Raw genomic sequence first — 19,510 nt, 5'->3', positions numbered from 1 at the left:
CATTTCTGAACATGCCATTTACCAATGAAAATATTAAAATATATTTAATACTTAAAATACTAAAAAAAAAAAAAATCAGTTCATGAGCATTAAATACTTACATCAGAGTGTCACAGCCCAGATGCTCTGGAGAATAAATTGGACATGAGGAGGATCACAGTACTGTCTATTTTTAATTTACCTGAACAAAACATAGGGCTCCTTGACAGCTCACTCAGCATTATTATTATTATTATTATTATTATTATTATTATTATTATTATTATAATTATTCTAGATTTCATGATATTCCATTGTGTAAATCAAATACTACAAAACCCCAATGTCACATTACATAATGGAGTACAGCATGCCTTGCTTTGAGAACGCAGCACAGCTACATTCTGCCCCCTTGTGGAGATAGGAAGTACCACAATGTTCAACATGGTTATTGTGTTGACAGTCGGAACAGTCATAATGACAAGGCCTCATTCACTTAATGTACAGTGGCCCTTTTAAAACAGGAGATAATTCCTGAAAATCATTATCACACTGTTACATGCAACAAAGTATAGATAACAGAATTTTATTCAATAATGTTAAACAATAGACAATATAATCAAATAATAATAAAAAAAATAGTGTTTCCCATTATAAAATAACAATTCAAGTTATTGCATTTAGCACTCAGTAACACCTTACATATATATATATATATATATATATATATATATATGTACTGTCCCAATGTTGGTTAGTAAGCAGATTGTCCCCGTAGTTGCATAGTACAGGTGAGTTGAGTGTACTTGCTACTGACCACTGGTGATGAGTGCAATGTTTATGTACACTTACATAAACAACAACGTGCAGCACCAGGGCTAGGGTCAACACACTTTAAACAACAATAGAATAAGCTGCAATCCTACATCACTCACATTACAACCAACAATAAGTAGTGCAGGGGTCACAGAGTACATTTGTCCTCTAACCCAAGAATTCCCATGTACGAGAAGAGAATTCAAATTGCACATAAAAAGTACAAAAACATTTGCAGGTCAGAGAGCGTTCATTCTCAATTACTTTGCAGCCTTTTGATGGGAAAAGTCATCCAAAATTTAAATTTTCAGTAAAATCCACTTCCTGAATTTGCTGACAGTGAATTGACCCCAAAACCAGTGAAGCCCAGATCAGGGTTCCTGCACATTTTCTGTTACAAAATGTCATTCAGTCCAAATATTAGCTTCTTTACTGGAGCTGAGGATTTTTGTTTGTTTTATGGGGGGCAGGGGGTATCCAATAAAACGTGCAATATGGCTGTCAGCTAGGCCATACTGTTCTGTAAGTGAAAGTTACTCCTCATAATAACCAGTATCACAATATGTGAAACCACAGCTACATCATACATTTAACTGGACCAAACTATTTTCTTCTGCAGACAGCTGTCACCTGACACAAACCAAGTTACGTTCAAGCTCACTCTCTCTCTCTCTCTCACACCACACACAAAAGGTCTCCTGAGGAAGTGATCACAATCACTTACTCTAATAATCAAAAATGACATTATTCTGATAAGCTGTAAAATGTGAACCAGGGAATGCAGACTGGATCATGAGTATCAAGAACACACACAGATACAGGCAGTTTGCAGGGTGGAAAAATAAAATTAAGGGATGTGTCAGTTTCAGCACATCCATGTGTCTAGCACGCTCACACACTCAATTCTCCAACAGAACCTGTGTGTGTTTGTGTATGTAAAACAAATACTGACAGAACAAATTTTACCGTGAACAAATCCTTTCTATTCTAGACACAACTGAGGTGGTGAAAATTATACTTTTTTTTTTTTTTTTTTTTTGAAAGAGTGATTTCAGGTGCTATCCATCAAAACATATGAACGGTTGTATTCCAAAATACTACAAATCCATCCATTTTGTCAGGAAGAAAAAGAGATCAGTCTTAACAGAATTTAACAATTTCTTAACAGAAATTAATTTCAGTATTTGGTATTTCATTCAAAATCCTTCATATCATTTTCCTTTTTCAAATTGAAATCTGATGCTATTTAAAAATGACTGAATCCTCAAGATAAGATCACTCAAGACTCTAATGGTCATGCATAATGAGTGTTGCTTAGTGGCCATAATCACTGCTGCACAATGAGAGTCATTTTATAATGGTGGATATTACTTTCTGCAGAAAAACTCATTTCTACAACAAAAAATGTACAACTGTAAACATTTCACCAATCAAAGTACTTCAGTTACCAACAGGCAACAGAAATCCTTAAAGGTGTACTATAATTTGGTTTAATCTTCTTGCCAGGTATTATTTTGGAAGACTAACCGTCATTATTTTAAACAGTGACCTTGACATATGCTTTTCTCTGTAAGTATATGTTATGCAGGCAGTGAATGGGTGAATCATTTCTGGGTAGGTAGTGGTTACCTAAATGACATCTTGTGTTGTAACATATAATGAACTCTGTCTCCTTGCACAAAGCAACAAAACCGGACGTATCTTAGGTTACCCAACGTGCCAGTCTGTGAGTATGCCAGGATCAGCCTAAACTCTCGATCAGTGATTCTGGACGTGGAAACTCAATTTCAGTACTTCTGACAGGCAGCCGTGCCTTTCACAACTACTGAAATCGACAGGTAATAGAAAAGCCATACATTTATATCAAAGTAAACACTGTAATACAATACACCCAGTGGAAGCTGTGTTGCTTGATGAACAAGCCAGTAACTTATTGAACTGAGCAACAAACAAATCTGAATGGTTATTTCATTCCAAAATGACATAGGTAATTCTGGAAAACTAATCTTGCTTGATACATGCTTTAAAATGTAATTTTTGTATGTAAATGGCTCATAATAATTAGTAACTTTATTATTATTCACTAATGAGTTTTACTTTGATGCTAGCAATCATTTGGTCAGAGTAGAAGTTCATGTTTGGAATGAAACATTTCAAAAGCAAGTTTTGAAGATACATAATGCAGAAAAGGCCCAATGAATGCAACAATAGCCAGAAAATCTTAATGCTCTCACGCTGGGTCAAATGACTTAACAAAAAGACAAGAGCTGGATCACTCCAGCACAATACACCATTTTTTATGCAGTCTGCAAATCCCTTTACAATATACAGGTGGCTGCAGAGCTGTTGACCAGAGAAGACAATAAAATAACCAGCTCTCTGCTGGTTCAATGCATGCATCTTCAAAAAGATGAATCACTCTGCCACTCTATTTGGAGTGGTGGCAGGGTTAGCGTTTCGTGTAGTTCTATAAAAAGAAAAAAGGTCAAGCTTTGGGGTCACAGTGGATAAGGCTTGGGCTGACATCCGTCCATGCTTTGATGTGAGTTAAGCAATCTGGGTACACGCAGCCCTGCATAAACAGGGACTTGGCTTCAGAGTTGGAGGTGCTCAGGCAGCGCAGCAGTGGGGCTTGTGGGTAACAAGGAGTCTTCAGCCATAAGTGGCTAAGGTGAAGATAACAGCAGGAGCCGAGCCTTTGCAACAATAGAGCAGCCCGGCTGCGCTGGGGTCACAGCACCAGCATCACTGCATAGAGCAGGACGGGCCCTCGGAGCAGCAGCACACTGAGGAGCCCATGGCTTTGGGGGGAATCAGGTCCAGGTCCTCATCATCAGGGATCTCATCGAGACGGTAGCCATCCTGTAGCAGCTGCCTGCTTAAATCAGGATGGACCTGGAGAGAAAAGAAGACACCTCACTGATAAGGTCTGCACTGACTGCACCCTTGCAAGTGGTTATATTTAGGTATAACCACTTTATATTTATGTATGTATGTTTGTATGTGTGTATTTATATGTGTGTGTGTATGTGTGTTTTGGCTGTTTTTTTGTTTTGTTTTGTTTTTTGTTTTTTTTTTTGTGAGCTTTCGGTCAGAGGCCTTCTTCAAGGCCTCTGAAGGCCTCTGATTCTCTTTTCATTCAGTCATTTTTAGCTCCAGCACCTCAGTTAAGTCTGATACTGGGTGACCGGTGTATTTTTTCTATTTTTAATAAGAACCCTCTTCACATAATCTGCAAAACCCACTTCGGGACAAACCTGGATGTTAAAAGCACTTTATAAGTTTGTCTCACTCTGTCAATGTCATCACTCATAGTACAACACAATTTCCATTTTCCCACTTAATAACTGTATAATGTTCATATTTAGATATTCAAATGTCCAGTTTGCTTAAAGTACCTGCTATGCAAGGTAAAAAAAAATCTGTTAAGAGGGCACCAGGGTGTGTAAAACAAAAAACAAACAAAAAAAAAAAAACAAACAAAAAAAAAATCACCTGCACACCACTGCAGAGACCTGGGTTTGCTTTCCAGCAGCAGCTTAAAGCAGTTGAATTGTTAAGTGCTTTTCTTATTATTATGTTTTGTTTTTTTTTTTCCTTTCAGAGGCCCATACAAGCACTGTACTGAATATCTGTGTCAAGGCACCGACCACATGTCAAGAACAGGTGACCATGTGTTTATAATAAAACACCATCAGGCGGTGTATTATATAGAGGACAGCATGATTCTCCACATGCATTACACTCTGCTGGTAAACCATCTTTCTGTCATGCGAGAAGAAGCAGCTGGTGAATCAAAGTGCAAGGGAGGTTGCAAGTAGTAGGCTGCACCCTCCCCTGGCCAACAGTAGGGGGCCGCAGTGAAAAAAACACATTAGAAACTGCATATGACTAATAAGTTGGAGAAAAAGGAAAAACACACATACACAACCAGCTCTTTTCAACTGAATTCAGTTACAGTGGCACTTGTCATTTCAAATAACGTTTATCTTAAAATTATGCCAAGAAATAGTGAGTGTCTTGTCTGGATGCCCCAAAATTGGATTTTGCCCACAATATCAATATCTTGATAGTGGTGCTCACCCTCACACTGCGATCTGAATTCCTTGACCTGACACAATTCAGCCAGACAATGGACGTAATGTAAAGAGATGGACGGACGGATCAATAATGTAGCTCTTCTGTATGTACCTCTATGAACATAGATTGTGATTTGATAAAATCCCATCTTCACAAACCAAGCTCAAAATGCCAGCTGTGATTATAATGCAACAGCTTCACAAGCTTCTTATTATGACTCTGTGAGCATCAGAAGAGAGCTTAACAGCGCCCACTCACCTCAGCTGAAGAGTATCCTGAGGAATACTGCTCGAAATCTATTTCCTCATCACTGGAAGGTAAAAAACAAAACCAGGGTCACAAGACTAGCAATGACTGCTGTGGATCATGTGGAGATATGAGTTAATGGAAACCAGGGTTGTTATGACCTAAAATTGTCAATTAGATACCAGTGAAAGCCCAGACAACATGATTTTGATTCTGAAATGATGTTCAGCAAAAAGATGAACTAGAGCAACAAAATTTAAATAACCTAGAGCATCATTTCCTGTTTAAAAACAAACATTTTGTATCTGTGACAAAGTGAGTATTGTTTTAAAAGGACTGACCTTTATAACTCTGGATCTTATACGAGCCAATAATATGAATGTGAATGTGAAACTTACAAAAAAATAAAAAATAAAAGGGCACTGGTTCTGGACAAACTGGTCTCATTTACAAATCACTTATAGCTCCTCATCTGCTTTATCTCTTTACCTGTCTGACTCCAATGCAACCAGAGTCTCCTCAGCATGCTGACTCAAGGCAGCATAGCCCTTGTTATACTTCACCGTCCTAAATGAAGAACCAGGAAATCTTGAAATCATCCACACTACATCTCACTTCATTCCATCATGTGTATGTCATAAAAAGCAAAACTGCTTCATTCCTCCTTTCCTTACCTCTTGGCTCCTTGTCTGGGTTGATGCAGCACTGGAGCTCCTGATGTGAGGGCTTTCTTCTTCAATGCTTTCCTCGCCATCTCCCGGTGCTTCTCTATGAAGTATCAGGAAACACTTTTTACTTTGATAAGGGCTGATGGCTAAAACTGGGGACACACTAGAGGACAACTGGGCTAATTAATACCATATTTGGCCATTCTGACAGTTAGGGGGAGAAACCCTGATCTGAGGCTTGGGACCAATTATTTGCAGAGATTATCAGGTAATGTAAGGAGTTTATAAATTCAATTTTGACGACACTGACTGGTTGGCAGAATGATCTGAGCTTCTCTGATGACATCTTATATGCTTGATATTTACGACCCGACTTGTGGACACATACTGAAATGTTTGAGTGTCACAGATCCATTTATTCACTGATTCCTTCATCATCATCAGTCAATGAGAGCTGAGCTAACAGTGAAGTTAGGTAAAAGAATGAGTCTAACTATCATTATCATTTTTTTGACAAAGCCAACTCACCTGTAACTCTTGCTCAGACATGTACACCCTATGATGCCTGGGTCTGTCCAGGTAAGACCTTAGCCAAGTTTTCTTTATTTGTGTTTTTTTTTCTGTCTCAGTGCATACTGTGTATTATATTACGTGTATATACGTCCATCCACTCAAATCACACAAGTTCCCATGATGCTGGATATTCTGACATCAGTGATGACGTCAGCAGGATAAGTTCAGTTTCATCTTCAATTCTGTGATACCCTGTCCTTGCCTTACTGTTTAACATGAGCATTATTACAACTGAGAGACAACATAATCTGTAAAATTTGTTGTTATCTCTGTGGCAAACACCGAGTGGACACCGAGTTTAACCAGTTCTCTATCAGGGAGACATCTGCAAGGCTACATTAAGTTTGGAATTTTAGCCATACAGTAGAAACTGAAATCAGAATTACATTAGTCACCAAGTAAAATAAAAGTGCAGATATTTGTCTTGGTTACATTGGTAAAGACACTGGCAACTTGTAACACAGTACATTTTCTGATACTCACAATTCAAAGACAACAGGACCTTGCATATGGTGCAAAGGGATGTAGTGCTTACCATATATGCAGTCTGTATAAAACTGCATGAAACGATTTTAGCTCATTACTGCCTGTCTACTGTTATATGTTTTAGGCTGTTTTCCAGCAGCTGTACACTCAACATTCTTTAACTCTCCAATTGTAAGAAATGTGGAACAGCAGGAAGCACAGCTGAAACCATGAAAACAATGATTTAAGAATGAAGAGTGGACCCATGAGCTACAGACACAACCACTGTCTGTTTAAGTCACTGATCATCTATGAGTCAAATAAACACTTACGTAGTTTAAGGTGGATGGCTGGAGCTCTGGACATGATGTAAGGTCCTCTTTTCTCCACAGGCCTGATGCCACCATCAGCAGTCTTGGGTCTCGTGCTGCTGCTAGGCCCCTGAGGTTGAGAAATATAGGGTCAAATCTTCATATGGTAGTTTCAAGAAAAAGGGATTGAGAGTGCTTATTTTGTGTTTCTTTATAAAAACTTTATAAAAGACTCTTCATTTAGTCTGACTGAACTGCCTAGGGATGCTCTGATGGGTTTCAGATGAACTGTAAAAAACCCCATCGTGGTATTCAACTATATGCCATGCATGACATACAAAAACATAACAATGAAAGATTTAAATAAGTTCTTCATTTCATTTAATAAGCAACAACACAATGAGAGCTCATCCACTTGTCAGGGAGATGCAGAATAATAACCATTATGACTTCTGTAAAGAGGTCAGATTTATGGATAACTGTAAAACTTCGCCACGTGCAATAATGCTCATGCCACTGAGATGTGGTCTGAGCATTATTGTAATTTGTGTTAAAAGTAAAGTCATTTGTAGTCAAAGGTGTTGACCTTTCTGAAAACATGGTAGTAAGGTCAGATGATGTTGATGATGATACTAGATAACAACACTTGTAGTAGGGCTCATACTACTGCGGAACAACTAAAGAATGCCAGCTATCAGCTCTGTCCTCTGCTTGCCATGTGTTTTACTGGTTTAATAGTTTGTGTCATTCTTCCAGATTCTATCATCTCTGTATTGTTAGTATCTGTCATTAAGGACAAAACCGGAAAACTAAATAGCAATGATAACTACAAACCTATTGCCCTTGCCAGTATTCCCTCCAAACTGCTGGATATAATCCTGCTAACAAGGTTGAAAATGTTTTTTCTCACCACTGATAATCAGTTTTGCCTTAAAAAAAAAAAAAAACAAAAACAAAAACAAAAAAACATGGCACTGATGTGCATTCAGCATACAAGTATGGAAGTCAAACTTCCACTGCATTTATATGTTTCATTGGGTTAATGATCAATTAGCTTATGCATGCTGATGACCTGGTATGTTTTAGTCCATATAGTGCTGGGCTGCAGAAATTACTGAAGCTGTGCTGTGCAGCATGCCAAAGATTATGATGTTAAATCCAGTGCCGATAAGAGTAATGACATGATAGTTAGAGAAGTAGAGAGGAAAGGAAATGAGTTTTCCTGTGTTTCACTTCTGCAATATATTCCTCTCATGATATACAAGGAAATAAATTAGCTTGGTCATTCCTTCCTGATGATTTGAATGATGACAGAGACATTTATTGACAGTGCCATAAGCTATATCCTGAGGCCAATACGCTTCTTTGCAAATTTAGTATGTGCTCTGTCGATGTAAAATGTTTTTATTTATTTAGCGCTTCCTGTACACCTTTGTATACAGCTAATCTGTACAGCAGCTTCAGATAAAGTATGTGGAGGATCACAGTGGCTTTCAGTGATCCTATGATGTTGCTGCTTCAGGTTCCCAGATGTCATAGCGCCCATCAAAAGTTGCACAATTTTACATGTCACTTGGGTGAGCCAGAGAACAGCATCACAGAGGCTTTAAGCAGCCCCAAGAAGAGTTAGTACTCATCCAGGCTCAGAAAACACTGGCGAGATATGGACATGATATTCTGCTTATTATATTTTCCATTGACCCTTTTTGCGAGTCTGAAATAAAGTAAGAATTGAAAAAAAAAAAAAAAACAGTGGCTAATGTCTGATAGTTTTGTTTTAAGAGTGCCTTTAAACTTAGTTTCTCCATAATCTGACTATATATCTCATGGCCACAGTGGCTGGTGGATCACTACATTGGCAAGCCAATTTAATTTAGTCATTTCACAAAGCACCTGTCATTTCAGGATAAAGGACCTTAAACGAACTGCTGTTTACCTGCCAAACTGGTTCATTAACGAGTCTGAGTTTACCAGCGGTCCGCCTCGTTTACATGAAAAGGCTATCAACTCTACATGTTGATAGGCCTAACGATGAAACAGATCACATTTGGTGTCTGTTTGTCTGTGCTGAACCTGAAATGGTTTTCTCGACAGATATCCAGTGTGTTTATAGCTGTCAAAACACCTGGAACTAGCTAGGTTAGCTGGCTGTCGTTAGCCGACTGTCTGGTGTTGACTACCTAGCGTTAGCCGGCTAGCCTTAGCTTTAACTGACATTACCGTCAAAACTTGCGGCTCGGGCAGCGCGTCCAGGAGGGTGTCCCTCTCTTGCTCCTCTATAATGTCGTTCATCATCTTAGCGTTACTTGTCACACTTTACACCACAACACTGCCATGCTGACCGCTGCCCCCCAAAGCTAGGGACTTTGTTGCTGTGTACAGGAACAGGCACTTCTGTTAGCCAGCTATGCTACCAGCGTCGGTGTCAGGCACGCCAGGAGAAAAAAAAAAAAAAAAAAAAAAAACTTCCGGTAAAACTTTCAAAAATAAAACCCGTAATTATAAACACGCCTTTCAGCGTCTTTTAAGTACAGAAATGAGAAGAGTGTATTCACGTATGAAAGTTATTTGATGTAAATATGATTGCTGCTTTTGCAAAATGTCATTTTTCACAGTAGCCTCGACTGAAATGCATGTGTTTATTCCATATGGATAGTAAAGTTCATCAACAAGGGATGTACAGGGCTACCATCCCAAGCATACGTCCTTATATAGTAATAATACATCAATTCATAGTATTAATTAACACTATTAGTTCATTCGGAATTAACGATTTGATTTATTTGACCTATCGAAAAATATATATAAAATGCCACACAATGCGACAAGTACCACAAGTCGAAGACAACACAATAAAGTTAAAGGATTACTCATTGTGGTTCTCTTTTCAAGGAAGACTAAGGGAGTCTTTAGCCAGACAACTCACAATTGACTAGGTACCCTGTATAATCATTACATAGGCTACAATGACAAAATAAATCCTTTAAAAAAAAAAAAAAAAAAAAAAAATTCACACACACACACACACACACACACACACACACACACACACACACACACACAGGCCACCTCACCAGGCCCCCTCACCCGCCCCACAAAGCGGCCACTCCAATCTTTAAGTGTGGCCGTGTTATTAGGCGCACATACCTACATGCCATACATACACACATTCAGACACACATACCTCCATAAGTACACCCACATACATGTCTAAGTCACTCTCTCAGTTTGGTCATTTACCTGTTCCCCTCATGCACGTTTAAACCTGTGACACCACTGACTTGAAGTTATTTTTACTGGAAGTTTGTTCCACTATAGTAAAGTGTTTTGCCCAGAGCAGGTCAAAAATCTACATGGTACTGTTTCTGTCGCCCTGCGCCTATAGCTGAATAGGCATGTGAGTCCCCTAACAAGCTTACAATAATTGTTAAAATACCTAGGCCCATTACCTTGCAATAGCTTATGTGTTAGTCTCAATTTACACCGCCTTATCCCATTTTCTAACATCAACCATTTTAATTCCTGAGATTGGGAATGGCCAGCATGAGTCCTGGGGTCAAAGTTCAGTACCACCCAGACTAGTGTTTTTGAGCTGTTTGAAGTTCAGGTGTAATCCTATTGGGTGCGCTACTGTCCCATGTAGTACAATGCAGGTGTAGTCAAAGTGAGGCTGAGCCAAAACTGGTGTCTTATCCAAAAAATGGACCTTACACGCCAGAAATATGATTTTCTGGTTCATTTTAGCAGTAAGTCTTTGCTCCCTGATCTCTCCACTCAAGGATCTGTCCAACTCACAGCCCAAGTATTTAACACAAGTTTTGGCAATGGTTTTGAATGTCTGCAACTGTAATACAGAGCTCAGAGGACCTTCTCAACCTTGTTTTTGAATCAAATAATACAGAAACGGCTCGCGTAACATAAGGAGTGCTGATCTTTCACACAGGTGTATTGCATGATCTGAATCACCTGTCATGCTCTAGTGACATATATAAACCATAGAAACTGAATGATGGTTTAGTCTCTATTATTCAAATTAAATTTTTATGGTATCAACATGCCCAACAGGCCCAACTGATATTGATTTTGGATCAAGATAGCAAAAGGAAAAGATCTAATTAACTTTGAAAGAGGGATCATAATTGGGTCACAGTCACAAAGACTGCTCATTAGCATCCATGGGACACAGACATAGGGTCAGGAATTGTGGTTGAAAGCACGCATTCAATGATTGTGATGCTTGTGCATTGGTGCGATAGCAGGTGACAGACTCTAATGTTAAAGCAGGATGTGATCAGACTGGCAGCAACAACAGCTCCTTGACAACAAAGCTAACATTATATAGAGAGGGATATAGGGCTTGTAAGCCCTCATTACAAAGTCAAATGCACATTTGAGTTGAGTGGTGCAGAGACATGGTCTCTTCACATAGATGCATGAATGAATTCGTGATTTTTTTGTTGTGCTACTTACAAATAAGACACAGATAAACAACATTTCAACTGGATGTATCAAAGCTATAAGCACATAACCAGCAGATCGCTGTGTTCTGCTCTGACTTTTATAAAGCTCTGTATAGTTCACAATATTATGATGATGGTGGTGTTATGTTTTTTAATTCTCAAAATTCTGTTTCCCTTATTAACAGTGCTGTGATCAGGAGGTGTTACGCTCAGTTAATAGCCTAAGGAATAATAAATCTCCCGGAATGGATGGTATGACTGCAGAGTTCAACCATGCATTCTTAGAATATGGTAAGGTTTAAACCTGACATTAATGTAGACTGCACTTGTGATTCACAACCACAGACTGTGTTTCACTTTTAGTTTTGTGAATAAACTTGAAGTCTGTAGCAAGCCATGTAAGCCATGCATGTAATACTGATGGAAAATTTGCTGTGTATTTGAAAGATCTCTTATTTGGTTGGACAAACTACAAGAAAAAAATGCAAAATGACTACTTTATTTGCAACCTCTTATATATACACATAAGAATATAGGGAAAAGTATATGTAGAAAAAGTTTGTGCTCCAAATTTAGCATGAGTGTGTGTACCAGGTATTACTAATGTTGTGGGGAGGCAATCTGTTTACACAGTCAGTCTTGTGGGGATTTACCTCCCTTATAGGGGGAAAATGTTTTAAGGTTATGGTTATGGTTAGCCAAGTGTTGGTTAGGTTTAAGGTTAGGGTTAAGTCTCAAAGGAAATAAATGTAAGTCAATGTAATGTCCTCTGAAGTGATGGAAACTCGACTGTGTGTGTATACACTTAGCCCAGTATCACCCATGGCATTGTCTGTTTATCTTTGTCCTTAGGTTGTTTTAATTTCTGCTGAGTTACTGTATACTGTGTGTTGTCTGTACTAATATCTCTCTCTTGATGTGATGTGCCATGTCTCCACTCCATGAATGTATTTTTTTTTCCACTGAGTAGGCATCCATCACTGTCAGAGCATAATTTTTCATTCATTCTCAGCAGTAATGGGTCAAAAAGAAGCTAGCAGCAACACAGCAGCAAAAACAGGGATAGTGAAGTTGCAAACATAAGTTATGTTGGAAGATGCTTCAATTCAAGCCCTTTTCTGCCTTCTTGCCCTCAGCCTCAACAGCTGACTAGCTGGACGCCACAATTCGAGAAATGAATGCATTCATTGTGATAACTTAATGTTGTGCCAATGACATATTGTGCTGTTTTGCATGCATACTTTTTATTATATTGTATTTATTAGGTGCATGGGGGCTCATGGCAGAGATCTGTCCACACTGATGTCAGATACTCATCATTTACTAAGATGAATGCTAACAGTCAAGGCAACAAGATCGGATCTGAAACAGAGCCAACAGCACATCAATTAGTGATTGTTACTGTAGTGCATTTTTTTCCGATTTGCTTTATGATGTAGCGGTATTTTTGAGTCATTATATTAGCTGTGCTGTCCTTTGTTATTAGAGTAAAAAATAGGAGCATGATGAGCTATTATTATCTTTATTTTAAAATTAGCATTATTGTAGCTATATTTTTTTTCTTGAATAATCATTTTGGTCAACAGACACCAGATATTCATCAATGGGCATTGATCTGCATGATTTTCCTATTGTTTGTTTATTTGCTATAGTAAAAATAAATAACCAATCCACTGTGAATTTCATTCATAATAAATGAATAACATATTCAGTGATGGAGTAATGAATAAATGTGGGTAAACTCCAAAAAACTCACGTTCAGAAAACCATCAATCTATGAATTTTTAAATGCCCAATATTTCAATAACTTAATAGCATCAGTTTCATATTTCATTTACTGATAGATATAACTAACTTTTAATGCTCTATCAATCCCAAAAAGAAAAGTTTATGTAAGAATTCAGTCTTGCTCCTGAACCTGTCATAAGCACTTATCTCTCACGATTCACTGGCACCACTCTGCAGAGTTTAATTGTAGTGCTTTGGGTTTGTGAGCTTATACACACAAAAACAATGGATCTGCTGATAAAAATCCATGTTAGTTTGAGAATTAAAATAAATCATTTTTAATATACTGATGGGGAAATGATTAAATGGTTAATTCAGGGATTTTCGAGGTGAAAAAGAAACATATGCATCAGTTATTGCTTTTCTTTATTAAGTCCACCATTTTATACACAACAGGACAACATGGATTCAGTCAAGAGTAGAGACACTGGGAAAGCAGAGAATCTGAAGAGCAGGGATTCTCCTCTTTATACATCAAATGACCTGAGGAGAGAGAGGAAAAGACAGCTTTTCAGCCAAAAACATAGTAATGTCCTGCAATATTGCTATATGCAAAAGAGTGTTACACTGTGACAGACATACAGCTACCAGGACAAACTGCAAGCAACTGTGTCACATTGAATTACAGTGTTTTCAATAAATAACACCCGGCTTCCAGTACATACACACATGGGGATTACAGGACCATATTAATGTTTTTGTATGTTTACTACACCACAAAGTTTCCACTGCTACCAATGATTCTATAATTTCTGTATTTCATTCAGCAGATACACCCACTTTAAAAACATGTTTCCCTTTTTGGACTAATAAAGCTGTTTTAGAGGAGGCTGCTACAAAGCTAATAAACAAACTTTACCTCTGTCTCTTTCAACTCACATGAGGGTGAACAGATGAACAAAATTTTCATTTTTGGGTGAACTTTTCCTTTAAGTATCTGTGCACTACGCTTCTCAAAAACAGAGAGCCTTCCTCACAAAACTATAATTGTACCACATAGTGCGGTGTTACCTTGGCAGTCTAGATCTTGTCAATGCCAAGCTCCTCTGGTGTTGAGATGCCGAGTTCTGTCAGGGTGGGCTTCAACTCTTGGATCAGGTATGGATAGATGTCTTTGTGGGGGCCAGCTTTGTCCTGCAAAATAACGAAATTGTAAAAAATGTGCGGATAGTACACTACCAAGTATAACCTAAGGAATATTGTCTGTCACAAAGTATTTCTTATCAAGGGTTATAAGACATATTAAGAGCATATATATATATATATATATATATATATATATATATATATATATATATATATGTATGTATGTATGTATGTATGTATATAGATAGATAGATAGATAGATAGATAGAGATAGAGATATTTATCTTTATGTAAAAAAACACACAAGTTGGCTATGACCAATAAAGTAATATCCACCATGTTTGAGAATGAAAAAGTTCAAAATTTACTGGTCACCTTATTATCCGTTGATTTTTGAGTACATCTAGTGGTTATACTCGGTAAATACATCACGGTGAGGGAAAAAAGGTGAAAATTCCCAAAGTAATCCTACATTTATGTTGTTACACTGAACTTGAACTTACACTGAATCTTTAAACTGCAAATGTCTGTGTATCTGTCAGTAGCCATGATGGTGAGGATTTCCTTCAAACTGATGTGACATGTGAAATCTTGCACTAATGGAATGGTAACAGGTTTAGCAGGAAGTTTTATTTTATGTTGTCAGTATGTAACATTCATATTTTCTTGTGCTTTAACACTGTGTTGTGAAGTGGGTGTTTCATAAATATTTATATCTGTATTTAATTAGGTGAGTACTGTGCTGTTGATGAATAAGTAATTTCTATTAATTTGAAGGAATATTTAAGTATTGCACTGTGTGTTGCATGCTGCCATCACCCTGCCACTGGACTCTTATCATCACGGATCACAACAGAAATACGTTTTTAAACTATTCTATCCTTGATGGTTTTCAAACAGCATTTAAAAAATGATGTCAAAAACAGACTAAATCAACCAAGCCAATTTTCACCCCCAAAACACTAATATTTTTTTTGTGTTGCAATAACCCAGTGTCCCAACAGGAATCAATAAAGCTCATCTTACCCAATGTGGGAAAAGCCTCTGCCCAGAAAACAATTTACAAGCCAAACCTTACTGTTCAGCTGGCAAATATAAGTTAGCCTGAAGCAACCAGAATGCTACCAGGTTAGGGCTTAGCTTCCTGAAAGTGGACCTTGCTCTCTGAAGTTGTCATGATAGCTACCATCAACAAGCTCACTGTCAACCGAAAGGCTATCAACCCTAAAAGGCAGTGGAGCTCCTGAGCCAGGAGTTAGTTGTGCCCTCACTTGTACAACACACATCAAACAGTCCAAACATAAAACACCTAAGCCAAAAGCATATCAAAGTGCATCATTTTAGCCCCAAAACTACAACTATACACTTCCATTTCCATCCAACAATATTATGGTATGCTGTTTTGTTAGACTGGCAGACTCTAGCCTGTGGCTGCATTTCTTGTAAGCATGAATAGCTGTTGGTAGGTAATTGTAAGTGTCCTGACCTGAACAGCCTGCTCAGTCTGTTCATGCTGTATGATACTGTACTATGTGTGTCAGTATGTACCACTGTTACCATTTGAGTTATGTCGCTGCAACAAAGTTAACATTAAATCATTGGGGAGAAAAAGGTAAGCAGAGCCAGGCTCAAACAATGCTGGGACTGTCACTCACCTTGATAGCCTCTAGGATACGGATGGCGCTGGCCAGGTCATTCAGTCTCCGACAAGCCCTCAGTGCCGAGTCCAGGATCTTGGCCTCAGGTACCAGGTCATACCCAATCAGAGTATTCATGCCTTTAGGTCATATGTGGGCGGGGGGAGCCTCATTAGATTACACACTCACCAGACATTTGTATACAAACACTGACAAAGCGACAATTTTCTTTCTTTTGTTACGTTTTTATAGGTTTATTCCATGTACATGCTTACTACTACTTGTGCTACAGTACTTTTCACTTCCTGCCATTCAATCTACACTTCTACTCTTTATTGCTGAGAAAAAAAAAACAAAACAAAACAAAAAAAAAACCATCTATACACACACACTTAAACACAGTTTGACAGGTAACTTTCTGGCAGGTGTGAGTAATGTTTATTTATGCCTCATTAGATCACAATGGCCATAAACAGGCCACAGTATCACCTTTCTTCAGTTCCCATGCATCTATGTCTGGCTTGTTGAAATAAGTGACCCAGCGGGCATCAAACTCCTCGTCTGTCTCCACCTTGCCATGGGAGTAGCACCTGGAGGCCAAAGGAGCTGGAAAACACAACAACAGAGGCAGACAGAGGTTTCTTTAACCAATGTGTGCAATGACTTACAACACTATAAGACTCAACAGTCAAGTCAAACGTGTTTGCGAAACAACTGAAAAATAACAGGTTGGTGATTAGGCGAAGTCCTTTAAAAAATGAAAACACACACATACAGACTAAAAATGAAGGTGATGGACAGAGTGATAAGAATAGACTGAAAAAGTAGATTGATATTCCAAACCGCACGTGTGTACGAGTGAGAGAAAGAGAGAGAGAGAGAGAGAGAGAGAGAGAGAAAGAGAGAGAGGGAGAGAGCACTAGGACAGACCACAGGAGAAATAACTGAATGACTGACTTCATATCAGAAGCCTTTTTTACAGTCTGTGGTCAATGCAGGTTGTGGGCTGCGATGATTAAACTGGCCTGGATACTGACACAGTGATTGCTCCTGCTTGACAATGGCAGGACGCTACCGGCAACTAAAGAGTCACCATGGTGGAAACCGGTCGTCACTGTCTGTATTTGACAATGTTAGTCTATCTATAAACGGATTGTGAGTATCAAGCTGTCAAAGTCATGTTGGACGTGGTATGTATGTGTTTATATTACAGCAGAAAACCAGCAAGGTAGGATTTAACTGACGAAATATGATGTCAAATTTCTCCCATTAAAACAAAGATAAAGAAAGCATATATCAAAGTTGTGGTTGTCTTAGTCTCTGACTAGAGGCAACATTACACTACCAAAGACCTGTCTGTGGTAAAGTCCTGATAGTATGAATTAAACCTACATATGAGCACCTACTTGTCCTACTAGGTAAACTAATAACAACAATCTGCACAGTAATAGCCACAAACAGGTCAAATACAAATGCTCATATACGTACTCAGTGAACATAGCTGTGATTAAAGAGTGTCATACTTCCACAGTACAGTTAACCTTGATATCAGCTGCGTATTTACTGCAGCTCCTGACGCTCTTGAACTAACTTTACCGTGGGTCATCACAAGGTCATGGCTTTTACGGTAAAACTCATTTGGCGCGTCGTTCATTTAAACATCATTAAAGTTTCTACAAGAACCGGAGATGTGAAAAGACAAATTAATGTGTTTAAGACTAAAGTTATCCTTCAGAACTCAATGTCACCCTTGACAAGCTAACTAACGTCTGCTTTCACTCACTCTCTCTCACACACACATGCACTGTAGGTATGCTAGCCAGCTAGCCCAGGAAGCTAACAGTCAGTCATATTTGTTACTTCACTCCTTTCCGCTGTTTCTATCCAGCGGACAGTCCTACCTGAGTAACAAGGCCGGGACCGAGCCACAGTTCGCACCCCGGAGGCTGACAGTCGGAACACGGCTCGGAACATGTTGCCGCTCGGTCAGACAGCTGGCTAACCGTGCTACGGAACCCGCGGACAGGAAAGGACTTCTTCCTCGGCTCCCTTCTGGCATACAGGGCACTGGGGAAGCTGCGAGGCGCACTACTGCCCTCTACCGTTTGTGTAAAATAAATAAATAAATAAAATGAATGAAAACTAAAGAAAGAAAAGGTAAAATACATACATACACGCATACATGCAAAAAAATATATAAATAATAAATAATAACTAGAAATGGCTAAAGATTCAGAGGAAGCTTTAAATGTGCTTGCCAATGTGTGGCCATGCGCTGAACCACTCACTTTGCTGTGTCTATTGTATGCCATAACACACTGGTAGAGCCACACATTTACAAGTAGCTGCAAGTGACACCTGTGTGTCTGTGTTGTGAAGCTGACCCACTTCCACTGGTTGTGGTGTGAAAAGGAGAGAACACATTGCTTAGACCCTGGCATAGTTAGAACCAGCAGAAACGCTGAAATGGTGAACGCTGTTGATGTATGACATGTGCATGTGTGGATGCAACATAAAAATGAAGAGCATTTTGAAGCAAGTTTCTGCTGGAAAAAGGGATTTGGACATGGAAGACTAGCCTACCAGACACATGATGCCACCTGTTGGATAAAAGAAGAAAAGTAAAAGGGTGTGTTAATGCATCTGCATCATTTTACAGTGAAATATTGTCAATAATCTCTGATCAAATGAGCTATTCTGCAGTGTGTCGAGAGCCAAAGCACTGTCTATACCAATATTATCAAAATCACTTGCCTACTAAAATGAAACATGTATATGCCTATCTCTGTATTATCTGCAATATCAACTGTCTTCTTTACCTCTGTGTGTTTTGTTCAAATTATTATGAAACACATATTTATTTACTTATTTTTAACTGATGAAGTTTGTCCTTTTAGACCTAAAGACTATTTTATCAATTCCACCTCAGTCCTCAGGGTGGCAGTATAGCCTTCCTGAGCTCAGCTGAGCATACCTGTCCTTGATGGTGGGATGCAACATAGCAGCACAGCCGAGATAGTTTGTTCATTTTTGTTTATGTGGGCTGTTTCGTTGTTAAACAACAAAATTTTATTTTTATTCAGATGCAAAAGATAGAAAAGCAAGCATGGCTTTTATTGGTTCTATGAATAAAGGAAAGTCTAAATTTCATGCAGAGTAGGCTACTCAACTACTAAATTGCTGAAAATCCCCATCCCTATTCTTCACACAGCCATTAATGTCCTCACTGAAATCTGTTTGCTCCATTCTTTTGAAATATTTGGAGATATTGTTTCTTGATCTTCATTACATCAAGACTGAAAGTAGCTGCAGAGTAGACATACCATAATAAAAGATGTAGAGTCTGACTGAACAACTGATACCAGGTCAGACTGCTCATTCATTTTTACCTTGAATACTTT

General features: G+C 38.5%; 2 protein-coding genes across 2 annotated transcripts; both read right to left on the bottom strand.

Annotated features, from left to right (window-relative positions):
- Positions 1–549: 549 nt before the first annotated feature.
- On the bottom strand, positions 550–9,560 carry fam219b (family with sequence similarity 219 member B). The gene is made up of 6 exons (XM_030048148.1): positions 9,359–9,560; positions 7,160–7,268; positions 5,796–5,889; positions 5,611–5,688; positions 5,134–5,185; positions 550–3,690 (listed from the first exon to the last, which is right to left on the bottom strand). Exons 1-6 carry the CDS (start codon positions 9,431–9,433, stop codon positions 3,541–3,543), a joined length of 558 nt encoding a protein of 185 aa, XP_029904008.1. The 5' UTR covers positions 9,434–9,560; the 3' UTR covers positions 550–3,540.
- A 4,174-nt stretch (positions 9,561–13,734) lies between these two features.
- cox5ab (cytochrome c oxidase subunit 5Ab) lies at positions 13,735–18,168 on the bottom strand. The gene is made up of 5 exons (XM_030048587.1): positions 18,011–18,168; positions 16,599–16,715; positions 16,128–16,249; positions 14,398–14,520; positions 13,735–13,869 (listed from the first exon to the last, which is right to left on the bottom strand). The coding sequence occupies exons 1-4, from the start codon at positions 18,081–18,083 to the stop codon at positions 14,407–14,409; spliced, it is 426 nt and encodes a 141-aa protein (XP_029904447.1). The 5' UTR covers positions 18,084–18,168; the 3' UTR covers positions 13,735–13,869; positions 14,398–14,406.
- Positions 18,169–19,510: the final 1,342 nt, after the last annotated feature.

This window comes from Myripristis murdjan, chromosome 3 (assembly GCF_902150065.1).
Source record: "Myripristis murdjan chromosome 3, fMyrMur1.1, whole genome shotgun sequence".
Classification (NCBI taxonomy): domain Eukaryota; kingdom Metazoa; phylum Chordata; class Actinopteri; order Holocentriformes; family Holocentridae; genus Myripristis; species Myripristis murdjan.
Note: the sequence above shows the minus strand (reverse complement) of the source record. Positions and strands in the feature narration are given on the sequence as shown.

Bases quoted from the DNA above. Each gene is read 5' to 3' on its own strand.
- fam219b (XM_030048148.1), bottom strand. From the start codon at position 9,433: ATGATGAACGACATTATAGAGGAGCAAGAGAGGGACACCCTCCTGGAC. The intron at 5,890-7,159 runs GTAAGTGTTTAT...GATACTTCATAG, and splicing joins AGCCATCCACCTTAAACTAC to AGAAGCACCGGGAGATGGCG. The intron at 5,186-5,610 runs GTAAAGAGATAA...TTTACCTTCCAG, and splicing joins GTTGCATTGGAGTCAGACAG to TGATGAGGAAATAGATTTCG.
- cox5ab (XM_030048587.1), bottom strand. From the start codon at position 18,083: ATGTTCCGAGCCGTGTTCCGACTGTCAGCCTCCGGGGTGCGAACTGTG. The intron at 16,716-18,010 runs GTAGGACTGTCC...TGTGTTTTCCAG, and splicing joins GTCCCGGCCTTGTTACTCAG to CTCCTTTGGCCTCCAGGTGC. The intron at 16,250-16,598 runs GTGATACTGTGG...TATGACCTAAAG, and splicing joins TGCATGGGAACTGAAGAAAG to GCATGAATACTCTGATTGGG.